This window comes from Capronia epimyces (genome assembly GCF_000585565.1).
Source record: "Capronia epimyces CBS 606.96 chromosome Unknown aczIQ-supercont1.5, whole genome shotgun sequence".
NCBI lineage: Eukaryota > Fungi > Ascomycota > Eurotiomycetes > Chaetothyriales > Herpotrichiellaceae > Capronia > Capronia epimyces.
Window position 1 is genome coordinate 1,694,359 of NW_006912908.1, and position 18,072 is coordinate 1,712,430.

An 18,072-nucleotide genomic window follows, 5' to 3' on the forward strand; every position below is an offset into this window, starting at 1 on the left:
TGGGAACGCTGATGATGGGAACGCTGATGATGGGAACGCTGATGATGGGAACGCTGATGATGGGAACGCTGATGATGGGAACGCTGATGATGGGAGCGCTGCTGATGGGAGAAGATCCGGCTCACAATCTCTCGAAATACCCGCCAGATGCGAGGCCAACGCGCCCACCGTCACCTCAGACCAATTCACCCGAGACTCAGGATGCAAGTCCGCGCTGTCCGTCTTAAGCTCGGGTACAAAGTCTTGAATGGGCCGGGAAAAGATGGCCAAGCCTCGAGATACCAAGAGAGTGTAGGTCGTGAAGAGCTTGGAGATGCTGCCGATTCGAAAGACGGTATCCGCGTTCACCGTCTTTTGCGCGCGGTCGGTCGAATGGTAGTATTCAAACACGGGAGCGTCCTTGAAAATCGAGGCTGCGCGGATGGAGACCATCAGCGATCCGTTGACATCTTTGCGGCACTCGGCCGAGAGTGCGCTTGATAGACTGTCTTCCAGGCTCGACGTCAGACTACTCGAGTTTGGAGATGCTTCGAAAACTGGCCCCAGGAAAGTGTCGAAGCCTAAGCCTGGGCTCGCCGAGCCGCCGACAATGACACCTCCGACCAAGGCTGCTGCAATAATCGATCTCATTGTCGCTCAAATGTCGTCAGGAACGTCGGATTGCAATCGACAGGTCGAACCTTTCTGCTAAGTCGAGTCAAGTCCAAGGAGGATGAACCCGGATACTTCGACAATGCTTGGAAGGAGAGCATAGTCGTTGCACGGCGTACGAGTTGGCCCTTTTGTGTTGAATTTGGACAACTCTCATTGACAATCAGCCTACTCTGCGTCGCTCCATTTGAGTATCCAGACGTTGGGACGGTGGTTTCTGATTCGTTGCGTCGTCTACGCAGGCCCGAAGAGGATATAGACTGGGGTCTTCATCTTCTAGGCGAGCGGGGCCAGGCAGCCATATTTCATTGTGGGACTAATATACCGGAGGCCAGCAGGAGGAACGGCAATGGAATCGTTGCTCCTTTTCGAAGCAGAAACATTGTTGGTCTCTACTGAGCGTGGCGCCACAGACGATGGCCCGGTGGCCCGATGGCCCGGTGGCCGAGGGTGTCATTGCGTCCTCACTAGTGCTTCACCAAGTAACTTGAAAGAGTAGATGCTGCCAGGGACCTTTTGGTCCTTCGGGCAAGAGAGAGCAACACACTTCCGAGGAACGTTGGACAGGTTTGATGTCTGTTCCTGTTGAATGGACACGCATTGTCTCGGGGATTCGGTGCTGTTCCAAAAATTCCTCACTCAGCCCCTTTTCCTCCAGTGACTTGACTACGGCGCTGACTTGTGCCATGGCAACGCCACTCCATACTCCTTCCGACTCCGGCACTTCCGATAGCAGTCGGATTGCCTCATTTCGTAACCGCCGGACCCGACAGCGAGTGGCTGTGAAATAGAGTGGCTGGACAACACCAAGCCCGAGAAAGGCAGCACCCTCACTCGGACCCGAGAGCTTACTGTGAAGAAGTGTGCGTGACAAAGATACGATGCTTTCAAATTCACCATCAAACTGGTCGTAAATCAGCTCCTCAGCATGGAGAGCCGTAGCGGCTTGGATGGTGGCAGCCGTATGATGGCAGGAAAGGGCGCGGACATGATCGTGTACTGGAGCGTCTTTGGGAGGGTTGCTCTCAAGGAGAGCCTTGAAATCACGCCCCCATTGTTGCAGTTGCAGGCTGATGCCCTGAGCTTGGGCCGCAATCAATGGGGGAAGATCGGCAGGATCGCTGTAGCGCGCATCGTCAGCTGCTCCTCTGAGAAAGGACCAGAGCTGACTGAGGCACCGAAATAGCTGGCTCTGTGCACTTTCAAGAGAGTCCAAAGAAGAAGGAGCAGGCTGTGCCAGGTGTCGAGTCAGACGGGGCAGTCTGCCTTCGATGAAGCTTGAGCCTTGGACGTCAAGTTGGACAAAAGCATTGGCAAGCTCATGATCCAGTGAAGCTGGGCGACACCATGTCAGCAGGTCGTCAGAATGTGAACCACCGAGATAAATCACCTTGAAATGAAGAGACTACATGGAGACCCATTTCGAGATGCAACCTGGCTTCGGTATAGGCGCCCTGCATGAGCTCGAAACAAACACCTAGCATTGAACAGATCAGTGCTGCCTGGATCGAGCCTTTGTCTTGCCGGGACAACAGCTCGCGAAAGGCTCGGACACCCTGGCGGTACATGTGGATTGCGAAGACTGAATTTGCGTCCGGTGCTCGGAGCTGATGCGCAGTAACGGCAACAGCAATGTAGCGGACGCAAGTCTCTTGATATAGCGCTTGTAGGACTAATCGGTCGAGCTGCGGGTTCGGTGTGAATCCGGAAATCGAGGCCAGAAAGTGATGGCGAAAGGCATTAAGGCATTGAAGTTCGAAATCAGTATCAGCGCGTGCATCAGAATCTCTGCTTTGACTTCGACTCCGCGGCAGGCTCATGCTCATGCTTGAAATGGTGGCCGGCGCGATCCATTTGGCCGTTTGTTGCGCCTTGGATGCTGTGGCCGCCACATAGCCGTCGCACTGTCGACCACTGCCTAGGCATTGCTGACAGGCCGGCTTCGTTTCGTCGCATTTGACTCGCCTGATCCTACTTTCTCGTTAGAGTGGATAAGGGGACAGTCATTAAACATTGTATTGTCTGATGGACTGGGGAGGGGGGAGGGGGAAGGAACTTCACGTCCAAGACTTCAGCCAACACCGCTTGCACCGCTTACCTGCAGGTGGCACAGCCGAGCCGAGATCGGGGCAAGCGTTTCCTGATCTGTCCCATCCAGTGACAGGGACAGTGACTCCGCTGCAGGAGGAAGGTTTCTTGCTGGAAGGGTTTTCAGGTGATGAAAAAGAGGCCGCCGGGGTTCAAGTTCAACTTGTCGACCGACACCAGGCTCAGGCCTCCTTGCCCTTGGCAGCCTGCTCCGGACGGCTACGGCTCAGGAGGCTCAGCTCGACTGGCGCCACGCACAGGCCTGGGGAGCCCCGTAGCCCCAACATATATATATATATATATCAACGCGCGCTGATTGGATGCTTCGTCTAATGTTCGCCAGGTCCGGACTAGTCGTCGTCGCGCCCCCGTATCTCAAGAACGGCACAGCGTCGAGTTTGGTTTGATCAAAGGAAGATGAAGATGGGCTTCTGTAACCCCCAGCCTGGGGGGTTGAGGAGCAGCACCTATGCCTCAGCCTACGGTATCCTGTCTCTTACAGGTCTATGCCCGTTGATGTTTCTTTTCCGTTCATTTCTCCCACGCGGCCTATCCTTCCCCTTTCCCCTCCTGAAGGTGAAGACTTGAGTTGGCCTGATCGTTGATGGATTTGCAGCGCACGGTGGACGGTAAGTGCCTCGAAAGGGTCGGAGCTCCAGGTGCTGACGATGAGGCAGACACTGGGCGTGTCCACCTGGACCTGGACTCCTACAGTGAAGATGAAATAAATTGGCTTCTCAGACGGTTTCTGCCTCCGGAGAAACAGGGCTCCCAATGCTCAACCCTGCCCCAAGCCGATGACGCTCCTCAATACCAGTCGGAGCTCCCACCTCCGCCATTGAATGTGGTTATCCAACTCATTGGATCTCGAGGCGACGTCCAGCCGTTTGTTGCATTGGGCATGCTGCTGAAACAACGATATGGCCACCGAGTCCGAATAGCAACCCATTCCAGATTTCAGCGTTTTGTCACCGAGCACGGACTGTTGTTCTTCGACATCGGAGGCGATCCTGAACAGCTGATGAGTTTCATGGTCCAGAATCCTGGATTACTCCCTGGATATGCTTCTCTGCGCGAAGGGCAGGTCAAACTCCATCGTGAAATGATGTTTTCCATCTTCAAACGTGCTTGGAAGTCTTGTATCGAGACTGGTACGTCCCGTATCAAGCCTGCTGTCCACGCATAACAGGTCTGATCTTGTAGGAGCCGACGGAACTCCCTTTGTCGCAGATGTGATTGTTGCAAATCCTCCGAGTTTTGCCCACATCCATTGCGCAGAGAAGCTGGGGGTCCCGGTGCACTTGATGTTCACGTAAGGTTTGCGTCCGCAACTTGTGTCACCATTGCTGAAGTCCCATTTCAGGATGCCTTACAGTCCGACGGGAGCGTTCCCTCACCCACTTACCAATATCCGAGGAATTCCCTTTGGCAAAGACCTGTCCAACCGTCTTTCATACTACATGGTGGAAAGATTAACGTGGTTGGGACTAGGGGAGGCCGTGAACCGCTTTCGCGAAAACGTCCTCCACTTGGAGCCATTGAACTTAGCCAGGGCTCCAAACCTCGTGCAGAAACTGGGAATCCCACATACCTATTGCTGGTTGGCGAGAACCCTGCTGCCTTGCGGTTGTAAGCGTTGCTGATAGATCCCCAGGAGTCCTTCGCTCCTGTCAAAACCCAAGGACTGGGCTGCAGGTATCTCAATTGCGGGCTTCTATCTGCTCCCGGATGAGGACACCTCGTTCAACCCACCATCGGACTTGTCTCTCTTTTTGAAGACGGGCGACCCTCCGGTGTATATTGGCTTTGGATCCATCGTCATGGGTGATTCTGGTAAACTAACAAGTCTCGTCTTGGAAGCTGTCAAACAGGCAGGCGTCCGAGCAATCATCTCAAAGGGCTGGCTAGGACTCGGAGATGGTCAACCACTCCCCCAAGATATCTTTGCCGTCGATGATGTGCCCCATACCTGGCTATTCAGGCACGTGTCGGCCGTTATCCACCATGGAGGCGCCGGGACGACGGCTGCTGGCTTATGCGCGGGAAAAGCGACCGTCATTGTCCCATTTTTCGGCGACGTAAGTCAATCCACCCTGCTCCGCTCCCACAAGAAGGTATATTCGATGAAACTGACCATATGATGCATCTAGCAATACTTTTGGGGTAAAGTCGTACATGCTGCTGGAGCAGGACCTCAACCCGTGGAACACGTCAATCTGACGGCAGACATACTGGCACGACAGATCAGAGAGGTGATGGATCCGAGGATACAAGCAAGAGCCAGGGAGATCGGTGCGGCCATCCAGCACGACAGAGGCTGTGAGAATAGCGCACGAAGCCTTCATCAGTCTTTCGATTTGGATGCGGCCAGATGTCATCTGATCCGAGATCGCATTGCGGTCTGGGAGATGAAGGGTTCCGGAGTGCGTCTCAGCTGTCTTGCCGCCGCAGTGCTCGTGGATCGTGGCTATATACAATACGGTCAGCTAAGATTGTAAAAAGAACCCCCATGTTGTACTTTGCCATGGAGAGTTCACGAACTGATCACTCTTCACTCTTGTGCTTAGGCTGAGACACAAGGAGTATCGGATGGAGGACAGACCAGTTGATCCTCTCTCGGGGGGAGCGTTGGCCTTCCTCGGATCCTTTCAAGACATAGTTGGTGAAAGCTACAACTTCTCCAAGCATCTGGTCCGGGCGGCCATCCCACGCAGCTCTCAAGCGGACCGAGACAGACCCAAAGAAAGCAGCCAAACTGAAGGGGGTTCAGGTTTTCCCACGGCCACGGCTGACCAGCGACCAGTATTGAGGGACGGCTCTCCGGCACTTCCGGGTCAGCAGCCTGAAGATCCTTCCGACCATCGAGTAACGACGCATCACGCTTCAGGCATGTTAAAAAGTGCTGGCCGTTTCAGCAAGGCGGTCGCGTCAACCCCCTTGGATTTCTGCCTGGGAATCGCACGTGGCTTTCAGAGCATCCCCATAATGTACGGTGACAAGACCGTACGCCACAGGGAGAAGGTATCAGGAGTCATGAGCGGCGCCCAAGTCGGAGTCAAGGTGAGCGAGAGATGTCGCTGTCTAATTTTCGGCCCTGAGGCTGTCATCCTACAGATTACTGATTCTGATGCTGATCAAAACTTTTCGAGTAATCAAGGAACTTGCCTATGGCTTCTACGACGGCATCACAGGCATCGCCACCCAGCCAATCCGTGGCTACAAAGAGCACAATGTACCAGTGGTGGGCCTGGTGAGCGGCATTGGCAAAGGCCTGGGAGGACTGGTTTTGAAGCCCGGCGCAGGCATCTTCGGTCTTCCTGCATACGCCTTCCAAGGCATCTCTCAGGAGATGCACCGAGTCTTCGGGCGCAATGATGAAGCCCACATAGCCCTCAGCAGATGTTTGCAGGGCCGGTGTGAGCTCGAATCTTGCCTACCTTTGGACAAGGAGAAATATATCAATGCGTGGCGTTGTTTACTAGGTACCCATATGGGACCCGGTCACGGTCTCCATCCCACGCATTCGGAGGGTTTGGTGTCGGAGTCAGTCATGTATAGGGCCGCCAGGACATCACAAGAGGGCCGGTGCCGATAGATCGGTGGAGAGAAGCGACGAGATGGAAGGCAGAGAGGGAGAGGTGGCTAGTAGTAACTTTTCGACCACGCGATTAAGTTCGGGAGGGGAAGACAAGTATCGGTTGGGACGTATAGGAAGATTTGATCGTTCTCTCCATCTAGTACTCTACTCCGTACGGAGTACTCTACGAGTATTTAACTTGTCGAGAAGATAACGAGGGCTAGGAAAGAAAGAATCATGGCTAGAGAAGAAATTCGGAAGAGGTGAGCATAGGGCGGCCTCACCCTCGTCCTAAAACGGGGTGAGTTCGGGGCTGTTTTTACTTGGCTCGGCAAGCCTTAGGGACTAGTTGCCACTGCACTCAGTGTCATGCACCTGCAATGGGAACGACGGAACTTCCATGTTTGACAGACAAGATGCAAGGAAGCCACCGCAAATCACGGTCGCGGTCGCGGTCTCCCCATCGACATGAAGGCAAGAGATCCCGCCATCGGTCTCGATCACCTCGCCACGCTTCCTCCTCCACCAGAGCCTTGCCTTATGGAGCCCGCGAGATCTCACGGCACGACCTGCAGATGTATCGACCCATGTTTGCCTTATACCTCGACATACAGAAACAATTAGATATCGAGGATCTCGACGAGAAGGAAGTCAGGGGAAGATGGAAGAGCTTTGTGGGAAAATGGTACAGTCGCATCCGATATATGGTGAATGGAACTGGCGCCAGGAAGTCGCTAACATGGCAGGAATCGTGGAGAGCTAGCTGAGGGTTGGTATGACCCTAAAACGCTCGAGAAAGCCAGGGCTACGTCCTCCAAGAGCGAACCGAACAGGGCTGGTGCAGGATCAGACGACGAAGACGAATACGGTCCTCCTCCGCCCGCCTCAAGTAGCACTGTGAGAGATGACAGGGGTTTCCAGGCTCGGGGTTATGGAGCCTCTATCCCTTCTCTTCAAGATCTCCGAGCGCGTGACGAGCAAGTGCAAGAGGACGCGAATGCGGCCAAAGACAAGCACCGAGAGACTTTCCGTCAGGAACGAATGCTGGAGCGCAAATTGCAGAAGGAACGGCTTGACGAGATCGCACCTCGTGCCGAACCCGGCACTCGCGAGCGCCAACTGGAGAAGAAGAGAGAAATGGCCGAGTCCAACCGCGCCTTTGCTACGTCCAAGGAAGAGGGAGATGTCGATCTTCGAGAGGCCGAAGTCATGGGCGACGAGGATAGCCTGGGCGAGCTGAAGAAGATGCAGAAGGAGAACGAGCGGCGAAAAAATGACAGGGAGATCCGCAAGGAGGAGATTCTGCGGGCAAGACGTGAAGAAAGAGAAGCGCGGTTGGCGAAAGTCAAGGAGAAAGAGGACCGCACGATGGCCATGTTTAAGGAGATTGCAAAGGCAAGATTTGGCGGAGGAGGGGCGGAAGGGGGGCACTCTTGATGAAATTCAGGCAGTTTATTATTTATTGGAAGCCTCAACTCGAGGTAAGAGCGGCAAGAGCAGCAACCGCCTCTGCGCCATCGGCCTGCTGCGGGAGAGCAGACCCATTCGTAGACGGGACACCACCTGCACCTGCAGATGATGCAATGTTGAGATCCTTCCCCTTATTAGCCGCGGCCATCTGCCATGCTGGAATCGCCGCTTTGCTGCCCGAGGACGCAAACGGTGCCGCGGATGCTGGTCGAGGTGTTCCCGTCGAAGAAGCTGGCACAGACGTAGATGCAGGATACGTTGAGCCGGCACCTGTGAAAGACGTTGGTCGTGGATTGGCTAGATTGGTGCTGTTGTTGGGAACAGCGTCGATCGAAGGAGTCCCGACAGCACTGTTGGCGTTCGGAACTGTACCAGGCTGGGTCCGTGGGATAGCAGGACCGGCGGTGCTAAACCCGCTGGAGCCACCCATACGGTTTCCCAACAGCAACTTTAAGCTCCCCAATTCCGTATTCAGCTCTTTCAACTGCCTTTCACTCGCCTCCTTGACATTTTCAATCGACCTGGGTAGACTGTCTTTCATGTTTTTCAATTCGGCCTCCATCCGCCGCGCGTCGTCTTCTCTCCGTACGTTCGCGGCCTTCAACTCTGCCACGATGGTCTCGACGTCCGCGATAGTAGTATCCAGTCGCTGTGTCCGGGCTTCTTCCGCCTCCTTCAAAGCAGCCGTGTCGGACGACAAGGTATCCAGCAGTGCGAATGCCTTGTTGAACTGCTCGTCAATGGCCGCCTTGTCTTGTTCGAGCTGGGGTGGCGTGGGTGGTGCTATGAGAGGCTTGATATATCTCTGGGCAAGCACGTAGAGACCATAGCTGGCTCCTCCAACCACCGTCGCCATGATGAACCAGTCTCGCCAATCTCTTCTCGGAGGCTCAGGAGGTGGCGGTGGAGGTTGCCAATCGCCATATGGGTTGTAGGGATATGGATATCGTGGACCGGGTGGCCCTCGACCCTGTTGAGCAGGTGGATAGTATGGGGCATTCTGCGCAGGTAACTGAGAAGGCTCGGTGCTAGCGCGTGCAAGAGACAAATCAATCTCTTCCTGGGTGAGATTTTTCGATTTCAAGAACTCAATCCGTTTCTCCAAGGGGGCGGATGCGACCGACGGGTCTTGAAGAAAGGTGACGGCTGAAGAAACGAGGTCCTCGCGCGGTGCCATGGTGGCGATATAGGTCAAAATGAAACCAACACGGTCACATCCAGGATGGTATTGTCGTCCACCTTCACCCACTCTGTGTTACAAGGGGAGATATGAGGTTGTGATGGTAGTGTCGAACTGGTGCTGGAGATGGCTGATGTCGTGGCTAAGGGACGCAAGTCAAATCCTCGACCTCGACCTCCAGCCATCTCAGATGCCAAGCCCGGAGAACCGAGGCACGCCCGGGGAATCACGTGCCACGACCGCTTAAGCATGGGGCAAGGCTGATGTGCGGTCGCTCTGGTAACTTGCGGTGTTTGGGTATCGGCCGCCGGGCGCCACGCTTCACGCTTGGTGATCGTCCTGCGACCTGGGACCTGTTGACACTTCCCACTTCCTCTGACCCGCTCCACTGCACCGCTTTACACATACAACCATAACTGCGATCGCGTTCGCCGCGCATTTCAAACAGTGACCCTTTGGACGGATTCCATAGCATTGCATCGCTGCAAACTTGGAAACATCAGCAGAATTCCACGCAGGACTAGGACTGGGCGGGCGCCATGTCACAACCAGCCGGCTTGTTCAGCGTGCGTCGGCCTCGCGAGACCTTGGGCAACATCCAGAACTTCTCGGGAATACCGCAACCTGCCTCTGCGATCAAACGCGTTTCTTCGAGCAACGAACTACGGAATGCCCCCTACACAGCTTCCCACGTCCGGTCGACCTCGATAAACCAGAGCATTCAGCGACCTGCGCAGCCAAACTTCCATCGGTCCTCTTCCGGCGGCAATTTGGCAGAACTGGGCATGTCAACAGTGCGCCGGTCGGCTTCAAACAATGTCTTTGGGAGCGCGCACACGGGCCGACAGAGTTTGGCACCCAACCAACTATTTGGTTCGCAAACGCCCGCGACCCAAAGCCTCCAACGCCGAAGTAGTATATTCTCTCGACCCTCTGCCCACGGACCTGTTGCGCATCAGTCATTCTTTTCGCAGCCTCCCGCCCCGGCCGGCGCACCGAAGGATCCAAGACCACTGCGGGACTCGTCGTATAGGGCGCGACTGAGTCAGGAACTGTTAGACTACCTGACCCAAAACAACTTTGAGCTGGAAATGAAACATTCGTTGACACAAAACTCGGTCAAATCGCCCACCCAAAAAGACTTCACGCTGATGTTCCAATGGCTGTATCGGCGGATTGACCCCGGCTACAAGTTCCAAAAGGGTATCGATACGGAGGTCCCTCCGATTATGAAGCAGCTGAGGTATCCTTACGAAAGAGACATCACCAAATCCCACCTTGTCGCTGTGGGAGGCCAAAACTGGCCACGTTTCCTTGGCTTGCTCCATTGGATGATGCAGCTTGCCCAAATGTTGGACAACTACACCAGGGGGGCATATGATGACGCCTGTGCTGAAGCCGGGGTGGACGTTGCCAGCGATCGCATCGTTTTCCGATTTCTGTTCGGCGCCTATCAGGACTGGCTCCAGATGGGACCGGAGGATGACGAGGAGAGTGAGGAAGCAGCTCTGCAGCCACACATTCAAGCGATGAACGACGAATTCGAGCGCAGCAACTCCAAACACATGGAAGAGCTGAAGATGTACGAAGCCGAGCACGAGGCATTGAGGGCGCAGGTCGAAGAGTTTGAGCGGAACGCCCCCGACATGGCGAAACTTGACAAACACTTCAAGATCCTAGAAGACGACAAGAAGAAATTCGAAGAATACAACGCGAACGTCCAGGCCAAGATTGAAAAGTACGACTCCCGGATCAAGATCCTGGAAGCGGAAATCCAACGGACCGAGGCGGATTTGCAAGTGGTGGAACAAGAACGGCAGGGTCTCCAGCAATCGGTGGACCGGCAAGGTCTCAACATCCAGGACATTGATCGCATGAACACGGAGCGGGAACGGTTGACCAAAAGTCACGAAGATGCACTGGTCGCTCTGGACGAGGTCAACAAGAGAGTGTTGGAGAAAGAGGCCGAGACGGCGCGCAAGCTCGAAGACCTCGAGGCCATTGTCAAGCGGTACAACTCGCTGGGGTACCAGCTGTCCCTGATCCCCTCGACCGCAGTCAATGCTAAGGGCGCCGACTACGAGCTGAGCCTGAACGTGTCTTCGGAGAGCAACTTCTCCACGTCGACCTCACAATCACGGCGGCGCGGGTCGCCGGAATCGGATCGGCTCCTGGCGGATTTCAATGTCGGCTATTCTCCCGTGCACCTTCTGAACCTGGACCTCCGCGGCGCCGTCCGCAACGTGTTCATCGCTCTGCGCAAGGAGATCAACGAGCGTCGCAAAGCCGCGGCCGACGCGGACCTGAATGCCCGCGACTTCCTGGACAACATCTCGGAAGCGCTGCACGAAAAGAGCACGGAGATTGACAATTTGAACTACCGGGTCAACGAGGCCGGTCGGCTGTACGCGAATCTCAAAGAAAACAATAACACGATCCACATGCAGCAGACCAGCGCGATCGAGAAGCTCGAAAAAGAACTGGCGCGCATGAGGGAAGGGCTGGAGAGAGGCGTGGTCGAGCTGGAACAACGCGAAATGGAGGTGCAGGTGGCATGGGAGTCGATGCGCGAGGAGGCGGCCCGGGTGCGTGAGGAGCTACACTCGGGCGTCGAGCGATGTTTGGAGGATGTGATTCGGTTCAAGGTGCATATCCAAAAGGGCCTGGAGGAGTTTGAGGGGTGGGTGGGCGAAGAAGTCGAGCTGGAGTTGCTGGGGGACGAGATGGAAGAAATGGAATTGGAAGACAAGAAGCACGATGAGAAGAACCAGGTAGAATGATGGGGGGGTTAGCCTGAGCCTGATTCTGAGCCTGAGCCTGGGTCTGGGTCTGAGCCTGGGTCTGAGCTATGGTCTTTTACGAACATTTAATGTCATGTATTCATTTGTATCTCGACCTTTTCTGTCTCCTCCCGGTCGTCCTACAACAGTTGTCTTGTACCAGGTAGGTAGCCTTGTGGATATAGTATGGAGTTGACATCTTGTACCAGGTATCCTTGTGGATATAGCATAGTATAGAGTTGACGAGGTCGGCCGCCAATATCACTAGGTGGCTCAGCTGGGTAAGCTTCGGAACCAGATACTTGTACGGAGTATCTCCACGGTCTTCTACAAGACTTTACTGACCTGACCCTGTCACCTACCTGTCAAGATCAGCGAGACTCTGATTGGGCCTCTCCCAGCTACCTAGGTACTTATAACCTCGACGTCAGCCACCACCTCGTCTTGATCTACGTCTAACCACTCCCGACCGGCGGGTCATTATTACTCTCATCCCTGTAAGGTGCCTGTAACCTTTTGGGCGTGGTCTTCGTCGTCGTCGACAGAGCGGAGATCTTACATTTTACATCTTACACATCATAAAAGACATCAGACATCAGACATCAGACATCAAGCCCTGTACAGTCTAGATAGAGGTGAGAGAGCGCCCCGAGAGAGTACGGAGTACTAGTAACCCTAACCCTAACCCTAACCCTAGGTCCGTACTCCGTACCGTACACCGGACCCCAAGGTACCTAAGTACCTCCGTCCCTAACTAACCCTAGGTAAGATGTAGGTAAGGTACCTCTGTACTACTAGTAACCCCAGAGTTGAATTGGCACTTATTACCCCATCAAAATACCTGACTCGCTCACGGCTGCTTGGCTCCATGGCAAGAGTTGCTTTTTCCCTGGCCTCTTGATTTCTTTTGGTGCTCGTCATCTCTGTCGTTCAGCCCCGAATGGCGATTCCACTATGGCCTCATTTCCCCTTTCGATGGCGACATCGGTGGTTGGCCAGATGCCATCGACCTTAAGTATCGTGATGGCGAGTCGGCACGCACAATTATGTACAGTATCTACTATCCACTCCAGCAGTCTGGTGCTGCTGTTCTCTAGCCTTGTCCCACCCTTCCAGCAGTTTGGTGCTGTTCTCTACCTAGCCTTGTCCCACTCTCGCCCTCGCTTCCCTATTATACGGCACCCACCTAGCTGGCTGTATTCGGCACACGGCACCTAGCTGGTCTATTCGACACTATTTTACACGGCACTTAGCTGGTCTGTTCGACACACGACACCTAACTGGTCTATTCGCACTATTTTTCCCCAGCAAATATTCAATTCAATCAATGGCAGATCACGAGGACAAAGAGCCCGGCCGAGGTTCCATCTCCGTCTCCCGGTCGTCAAGTCATGTCGGTGACCACGATGCCATTGATCCGCTTAGCGGAGTCAAGCGTGGTCTCAAGACTCGTCATTTGTCCATGATGGCACTCGCGGGAATCATTGGCCCGGGCTTGCTGATTGGGTCTGGAGGTGAGGCTTTGAGACCCCTAGCCCCTGAGCCGGCCTAAGGCTGTGCTTTTTCCGTTTCGGTGTTGGTGTCGGTGTTGATGTCGGTGTTGATGTCGGTGTCGACTGACCTCCTACTTCCTATCCAAACTAAGGCTGTGCTTTTCCGTGTCGGTGAAGATGTCAACTGACCTCCTTCCTATCCAGGTGCTCTCGCCAACGGTGGCCCAGCCGCTCTCCTGATCGGCTTTGGCGTGATTGGCATCATTGCATTCAGCATCATGCAATCACTCGGCGAGCTGACCACACTCTATCCCAGCGGCGGCGCGTTCACCAGCCTGGCGGATCGGTTCGTAGATCCGGCGTTCGGCTGTGCAGTGGGCTGGAACTACTTTGTGATCTGGGTGGCGGTGCTGGCCAACGAATACAACGTGCTGTCGTCCATCTTTGTGTTCTGGAGCGACAAAGTGCCGCTGTGGGGGTACTTCCTGATCTTCTGGTTCGTGTTCCTGGGCTTCCAACTGCTCGGGGTCCGGACGTTCGGCGAGGCCGAGTTCTGGCTGGCTCTGGTGAAGCTGCTGGGCTTGACGGCCTACTTCATCTTCAGCATCGTCTATGCTTCGGGCGGCCTGATCGGCCAACACGGCGCCCTGGGCTTCCGATACTGGCACCACCCGGGCGCCTTCTCGCATGGCTTCCGCGGCGTCGCGTCCGTCTTCGTCTTCTGTTCGACCTTCTATGCCGGGTGCGAGTCGATCGCGGTCGCGGCCACGGAGACGCGCAACCCCAAAGTCGCCGTTCCGCGCGCCATCCGCCAGGTGTTTTGGCGCATCATCTTCGTCTACATGGGCTCAGCCTTCTTCTTCGGCCTGACCTGTCCGGCCAATGCCGACTCGCTGGTTAACGGGTCGGCGCGGGCGCTCAAGTCGCCCATGACCATCGCGATCCAGAACGCCGGGTGGGAAGGAGGCGTGCATCTGATCAACGCGTTCATCCTGATCACTTGTCTGTCGGCCGTCAACAGCTCCATCTACATCGGCTCGCGCACCGTGCTGTTCATGGCCCAGGAGAGGAAGGCGCCCAAGATCCTGGGCTACACCGACGCGCGTGGTGTGCCCGTGTTCGCGATAATCTTCACCAACCTGTTCGGCGCCCTGGCCATGATGAACGTCTCGACGGGCGCGGGAAAGGCTTACGGCTACATTGTCAACCTGTCCGGTGTCAGCACCTTTCTCGTCTGGGGTGCCATCTCCTTCGTCCACATTCGATTCCGCCGTGCCTGGGCCGCCCAAGGCCGCCACGCGCGCGACCTCCCATTCAAATCGCTCGCCTATCCTTGGAACGCCTATTTCGGCCTGGCCGCAAACCTGTTCCTCGCCTTGGTCCAGGGTTGGACCACCCTCAGCCCTTTCAACGCGGGAAACTTCGTCGATGCCTATATCCTGCTACCGCTCTTCCCTATCATCTACTTTGGGTACAAATTCGTCTTCAAAACCAGGTATTGGCGTCTGTCGGAAATCGACTTGGACGCCGGGAGGAGGAAAGACCTGGACGCGGCGGAGGTGGAAGCCGACGAAGACGCCATTGTTGACGACTATGACCGACCTGTGCCAAAGAAACCATTCTGGAAACGGGTGGCGGAAAACTTTTAGTTTTACTTGAAAGATCAAGTGGTCTCCACTGGGTTGAGGACCTTCCTTGGATCAAGTCGCCTTCACTGGATTGACGACCTTTCTGTCAAATCAAGGTTGAAATGTTCCATGTTCTCTATCAACGGGTCGCAGGGGGATCGCATGCTATATAGTATAGTATTAAGCAGCCTCTCTGGTTAAAGGTTAAAGGCAAGGCTGGGAATGCCTACCTTAAGTTTGACACTTTCACTGGATTGAGGACAAGGCAGAGGCAGTCTCAGATCTCGGCGCCATTGCCATGGGTTGAAAGGTCAAGTTCAGGATTACTCGTTCTCAACGGATATCGCCATGGGTATGGGTGAAAGGTCAAGTTCAGCAGCACTCACTCATAGTTGATGATGAACGGATGACGATGACGGGATGAATAATCCATACCAACAAAGATACCAGATACCAGATACCAGATACCCAGACACCCAGACGCCTAATGTAATAGGCACCTAGGTAGGTGTTAGAATTCACTGCCATTGCGCAGACCCCAGACCCCAGACCCCAGACCCCAGACCTCAGACCTCAGACCGTAAATTGGCATACTGGTAGCTTCCTGCCGGAACACTCTGGAACTTGCCCTTGGAGGGCTAAGGGGCTTAGGCCTTAGGAGCCGCTCAGGCTTAGGGGCTTGTGCCTCCTAATACATATTCAGGCCCTAAAACCTCAGGCTTGTGCCAGGGCAGGAATCCTCGGATGTGCGGGCTTAGGCTACTGTAAGCCTCAAAGATTGATTACGGGGTACTTGTCTGCGCTACTCCGTACACTCTGCCAACTAGGCATTCACCCTATGAACACAGGCACTGTTTCCTCCGAGGCCATCTGTAAAGGCCTAGACGGTCGTTGACCACTACAGCATAGAGTAAGACCAGTGTCAGTACCAATGCTTGAGCTTGAGAAATAGCTCTTCAGTCCTTCCCCTTGAAAACCATAGTCCTAACGTACAGCCACTGAACTTGTTGAACCATCTAAGAATGAATTCCTCAATGTTCTTCGTGTATTTCATCAGGGGGCGAGCTGGATCGAGGCCGCTTTGTCAGCCGTGCCCGTTTAGGACCGATGAGGCCTTTCCACTCCTCCAGAATTGATGCCTCGTGTTCGACGTCGTCCAGGAATCTGCAGAGTTCTTGCGCGGGGATGAAAATGCTGGCGCTTAAATCATTGAATCGTCCACTCTGCCTACTCAGACGGAGAACTAGGGCAGTATGAAGCGTCATCTCGCATAGAGCGTTCTGCTTGTCTCCTCTCCTCATCTTGCCATGCCCGTTTATCTTCTTCGTGTATTTCATCGGGGGGCGTGCTCGATCGAGGCCGCAATGTCAGCTGGGCCGGTGTGGGTTCGATTAGGCCTTCTTCCTTCATCTTTAATGTACGTCGTTCGGCGTTGTCTAGGAATCTGCAGAGTTCTTGCGCGGGGATGAAAATGCTGGCGCTCAAATCATTGAATTGCTTGCTCAACGCCTTAGGGGCGAACTCCTCAAGAGCGAGACGAAGGCCTGAGCCAGGGCTCTCATTAGGCGTACCGTCAGCATTCCGAAACACCTGATGAAAAGGTCAGTACTCCGTATTCGTGCAACGAATTGTCATCGTCTTAAGCCTACCTGATCTGTAACCGTCTGTTTGGCTACTAATTCGACGCCTCGATCCTTGATTTGCTGTTGTGCTTTCCAGATCGATAACGTGGCCGTTTTGTCATGCTTGTGCAAATACTCGAACTTGAATCCAATCACAACCCGAATATTACCTTTTGATCTAAGAATGTATTCATCGGCTAGCCGTGGGAGTGCCCGTGCCTTCTGAGACCACGCTACTTCCATCACAACTCCAGGATATTTTGCGTCTGAGTGATGAAACGATGCATCCGGATCATGCCGGCCGTAATCTGGGTTGTTGAATGTGATCGTGCTGGAACCGATGCAGCAGATATCTCTTGCGAATTTGGCGGAAGGGGAGTTGCCGTGTGCGATCTTGCCTAGATGCTGAACAATGTCGATCACGACTGCGATACCAAATCCCTCGTGGATTGTAGACGGCATTCTGAGCACAAATTGTTCGATGGACGGAAAGTAATCAAAACTGTGTTCCCTGTCAGCTACTTTGTTGTGCTCGTCATGATGTACATCCGTTGCCATACTGAAGTTTGCGGTTTAGGAATCCGTCTGCAAGAATTCTGGACTCGAGCGCAGTGTAATCACAGGGTTTCAGCTTGAATGCGAGCCAAGGTGTGTCACACTCAGTTCTGTAATTCCGGATGTCATCGATAATGTTGAATAGCTGCTCGGTCGATTTCTCTCCTGTGAGTGAAGGAGTGAGAGGATCGTGGGTGAAGCTGCTAGGTGGCGTAATTTCGGACTGTTGACAATGGTCTTCCCGATTCATCGTTGCGTCGTCTTCGCGATTCATCATTGCGTCGTCTTCGCGATTCATCGTTGCGTCGTCTTCGCGATTCATCGTTGCGTCGTCTTCACGACTCATCGTTGCGTCGTCTTCACGACTCATTGTCGCGTGGTCGAAAATTAGCACTTCATCCAACGCAATCCGATGGTTGTAATTTCAGACGGCTGATAATAGTCTTCGCGGTTGATTGTTGCGTGGTCGAAAGTTGTAACACTTTATCCAACGCACTCCGATGCTTGTAATTTCGAACGGACAATAGTCTTGGCAATTCATCGTCGCGTGGTCGCGAGGTGTAGCACTTTGTCTAACGCAATCCGATGGTTGTAGTGAAGGTAACGACCGCAGTAAACAAAGAACGTTGAAAATGGACATGGTGGTGACGGTCGTGCGGTCACTTATGGTGATTACATCATATCCCCGTATCCGGAGTACATAGCCGATGATTTACAGAGACACAGACATCACGTGATATCAAATCATTTTCCTCTACTCCGCCGGCCGTGGCCGAATTGATCGATCACAGTTGTGACGGTTGTAATATGTAAGTGTGTTACCACCAGAGTGATTGAAACTTGCAAAGCGTGAGCATGTCCAAGATTGGGTGTCGTCATTCACAGCAAAAAAAGAACAACAACTGTGGCTGGCACAAAGGTGAACATGGCATGGACAGGTGAACATGGCATGGACAGGTGAACATGGCATGGACAGGTGAACATGGCATGGACAGGTGAACATGGCATGGACAGGTGAACATGGCATG

At 54.1% G+C, this 18,072-nt stretch overlaps 7 protein-coding genes across 7 annotated transcripts in view; 3 read left to right on the top strand and 4 right to left on the bottom strand.

Moving 5' to 3' along the window:
- A1O3_06562 (uncharacterized protein) overlaps positions 1 to 630 on the bottom strand; it is a gene marked incomplete at both ends in the record, with an annotated part of 2,153 nt that extends 1,523 nt beyond the window's left edge. The window contains one exon of the mRNA XM_007736680.1: positions 126 to 630. Within this exon, the coding sequence (XP_007734870.1) occupies positions 126 to 630 (505 nt within the window). The remainder of the gene's footprint in view (positions 1 to 125) is intronic.
- A 496-nt stretch (positions 631 to 1,126) lies between these two features.
- Positions 1,127 to 2,477, bottom strand: A1O3_06563 (uncharacterized protein; the record flags this gene model as incomplete). Its single annotated transcript, XM_007736681.1, has 2 exons — positions 1,127 to 1,986; positions 2,042 to 2,477. The coding sequence occupies 2 exons, from the start codon at positions 2,475 to 2,477 to the stop codon at positions 1,127 to 1,129; spliced, it is 1,296 nt and encodes a 431-aa protein (XP_007734871.1).
- An 866-nt stretch (positions 2,478 to 3,343) lies between these two features.
- A1O3_06564 (uncharacterized protein) lies at positions 3,344 to 7,753 on the top strand (the record flags this gene model as incomplete). Its single annotated transcript, XM_007736682.1, has 10 exons — positions 3,344 to 3,368; positions 3,417 to 3,890; positions 3,943 to 4,051; positions 4,103 to 4,339; positions 4,394 to 4,817; positions 4,890 to 5,233; positions 5,307 to 5,799; positions 5,897 to 6,155; positions 6,728 to 7,001; positions 7,063 to 7,753. 10 exons carry the CDS (start codon positions 3,344 to 3,346, stop codon positions 7,751 to 7,753), a joined length of 3,330 nt encoding a protein of 1,109 aa, XP_007734872.1.
- A 34-nt stretch (positions 7,754 to 7,787) lies between these two features.
- A1O3_06565 (uncharacterized protein) lies at positions 7,788 to 8,963 on the bottom strand (the record flags this gene model as incomplete). The annotated part of the gene is made up of 1 exon (XM_007736683.1): positions 7,788 to 8,963. The coding sequence occupies one exon, from the start codon at positions 8,961 to 8,963 to the stop codon at positions 7,788 to 7,790; it is 1,176 nt and encodes a 391-aa protein (XP_007734873.1).
- A 542-nt stretch (positions 8,964 to 9,505) lies between these two features.
- On the top strand, positions 9,506 to 11,746 carry A1O3_06566 (uncharacterized protein; the record flags this gene model as incomplete). The annotated part of the gene is made up of 1 exon (XM_007736684.1): positions 9,506 to 11,746. The coding sequence occupies one exon, from the start codon at positions 9,506 to 9,508 to the stop codon at positions 11,744 to 11,746; it is 2,241 nt and encodes a 746-aa protein (XP_007734874.1).
- Positions 11,747 to 13,073: 1,327 nt separating this feature from the next.
- On the top strand, positions 13,074 to 14,888 carry A1O3_06567 (uncharacterized protein; the record flags this gene model as incomplete). Its single annotated transcript, XM_007736685.1, has 2 exons — positions 13,074 to 13,260; positions 13,444 to 14,888. The coding sequence occupies 2 exons, from the start codon at positions 13,074 to 13,076 to the stop codon at positions 14,886 to 14,888; spliced, it is 1,632 nt and encodes a 543-aa protein (XP_007734875.1).
- Positions 14,889 to 16,094: 1,206 nt separating this feature from the next.
- A1O3_06568 (uncharacterized protein) lies at positions 16,095 to 17,414 on the bottom strand (the record flags this gene model as incomplete). Its single annotated transcript, XM_007736686.1, has 3 exons — positions 16,095 to 16,457; positions 16,517 to 16,991; positions 17,050 to 17,414. 3 exons carry the CDS (start codon positions 17,412 to 17,414, stop codon positions 16,095 to 16,097), a joined length of 1,203 nt encoding a protein of 400 aa, XP_007734876.1.
- Between the last annotated feature and the right edge of the window lie 658 nt (positions 17,415 to 18,072).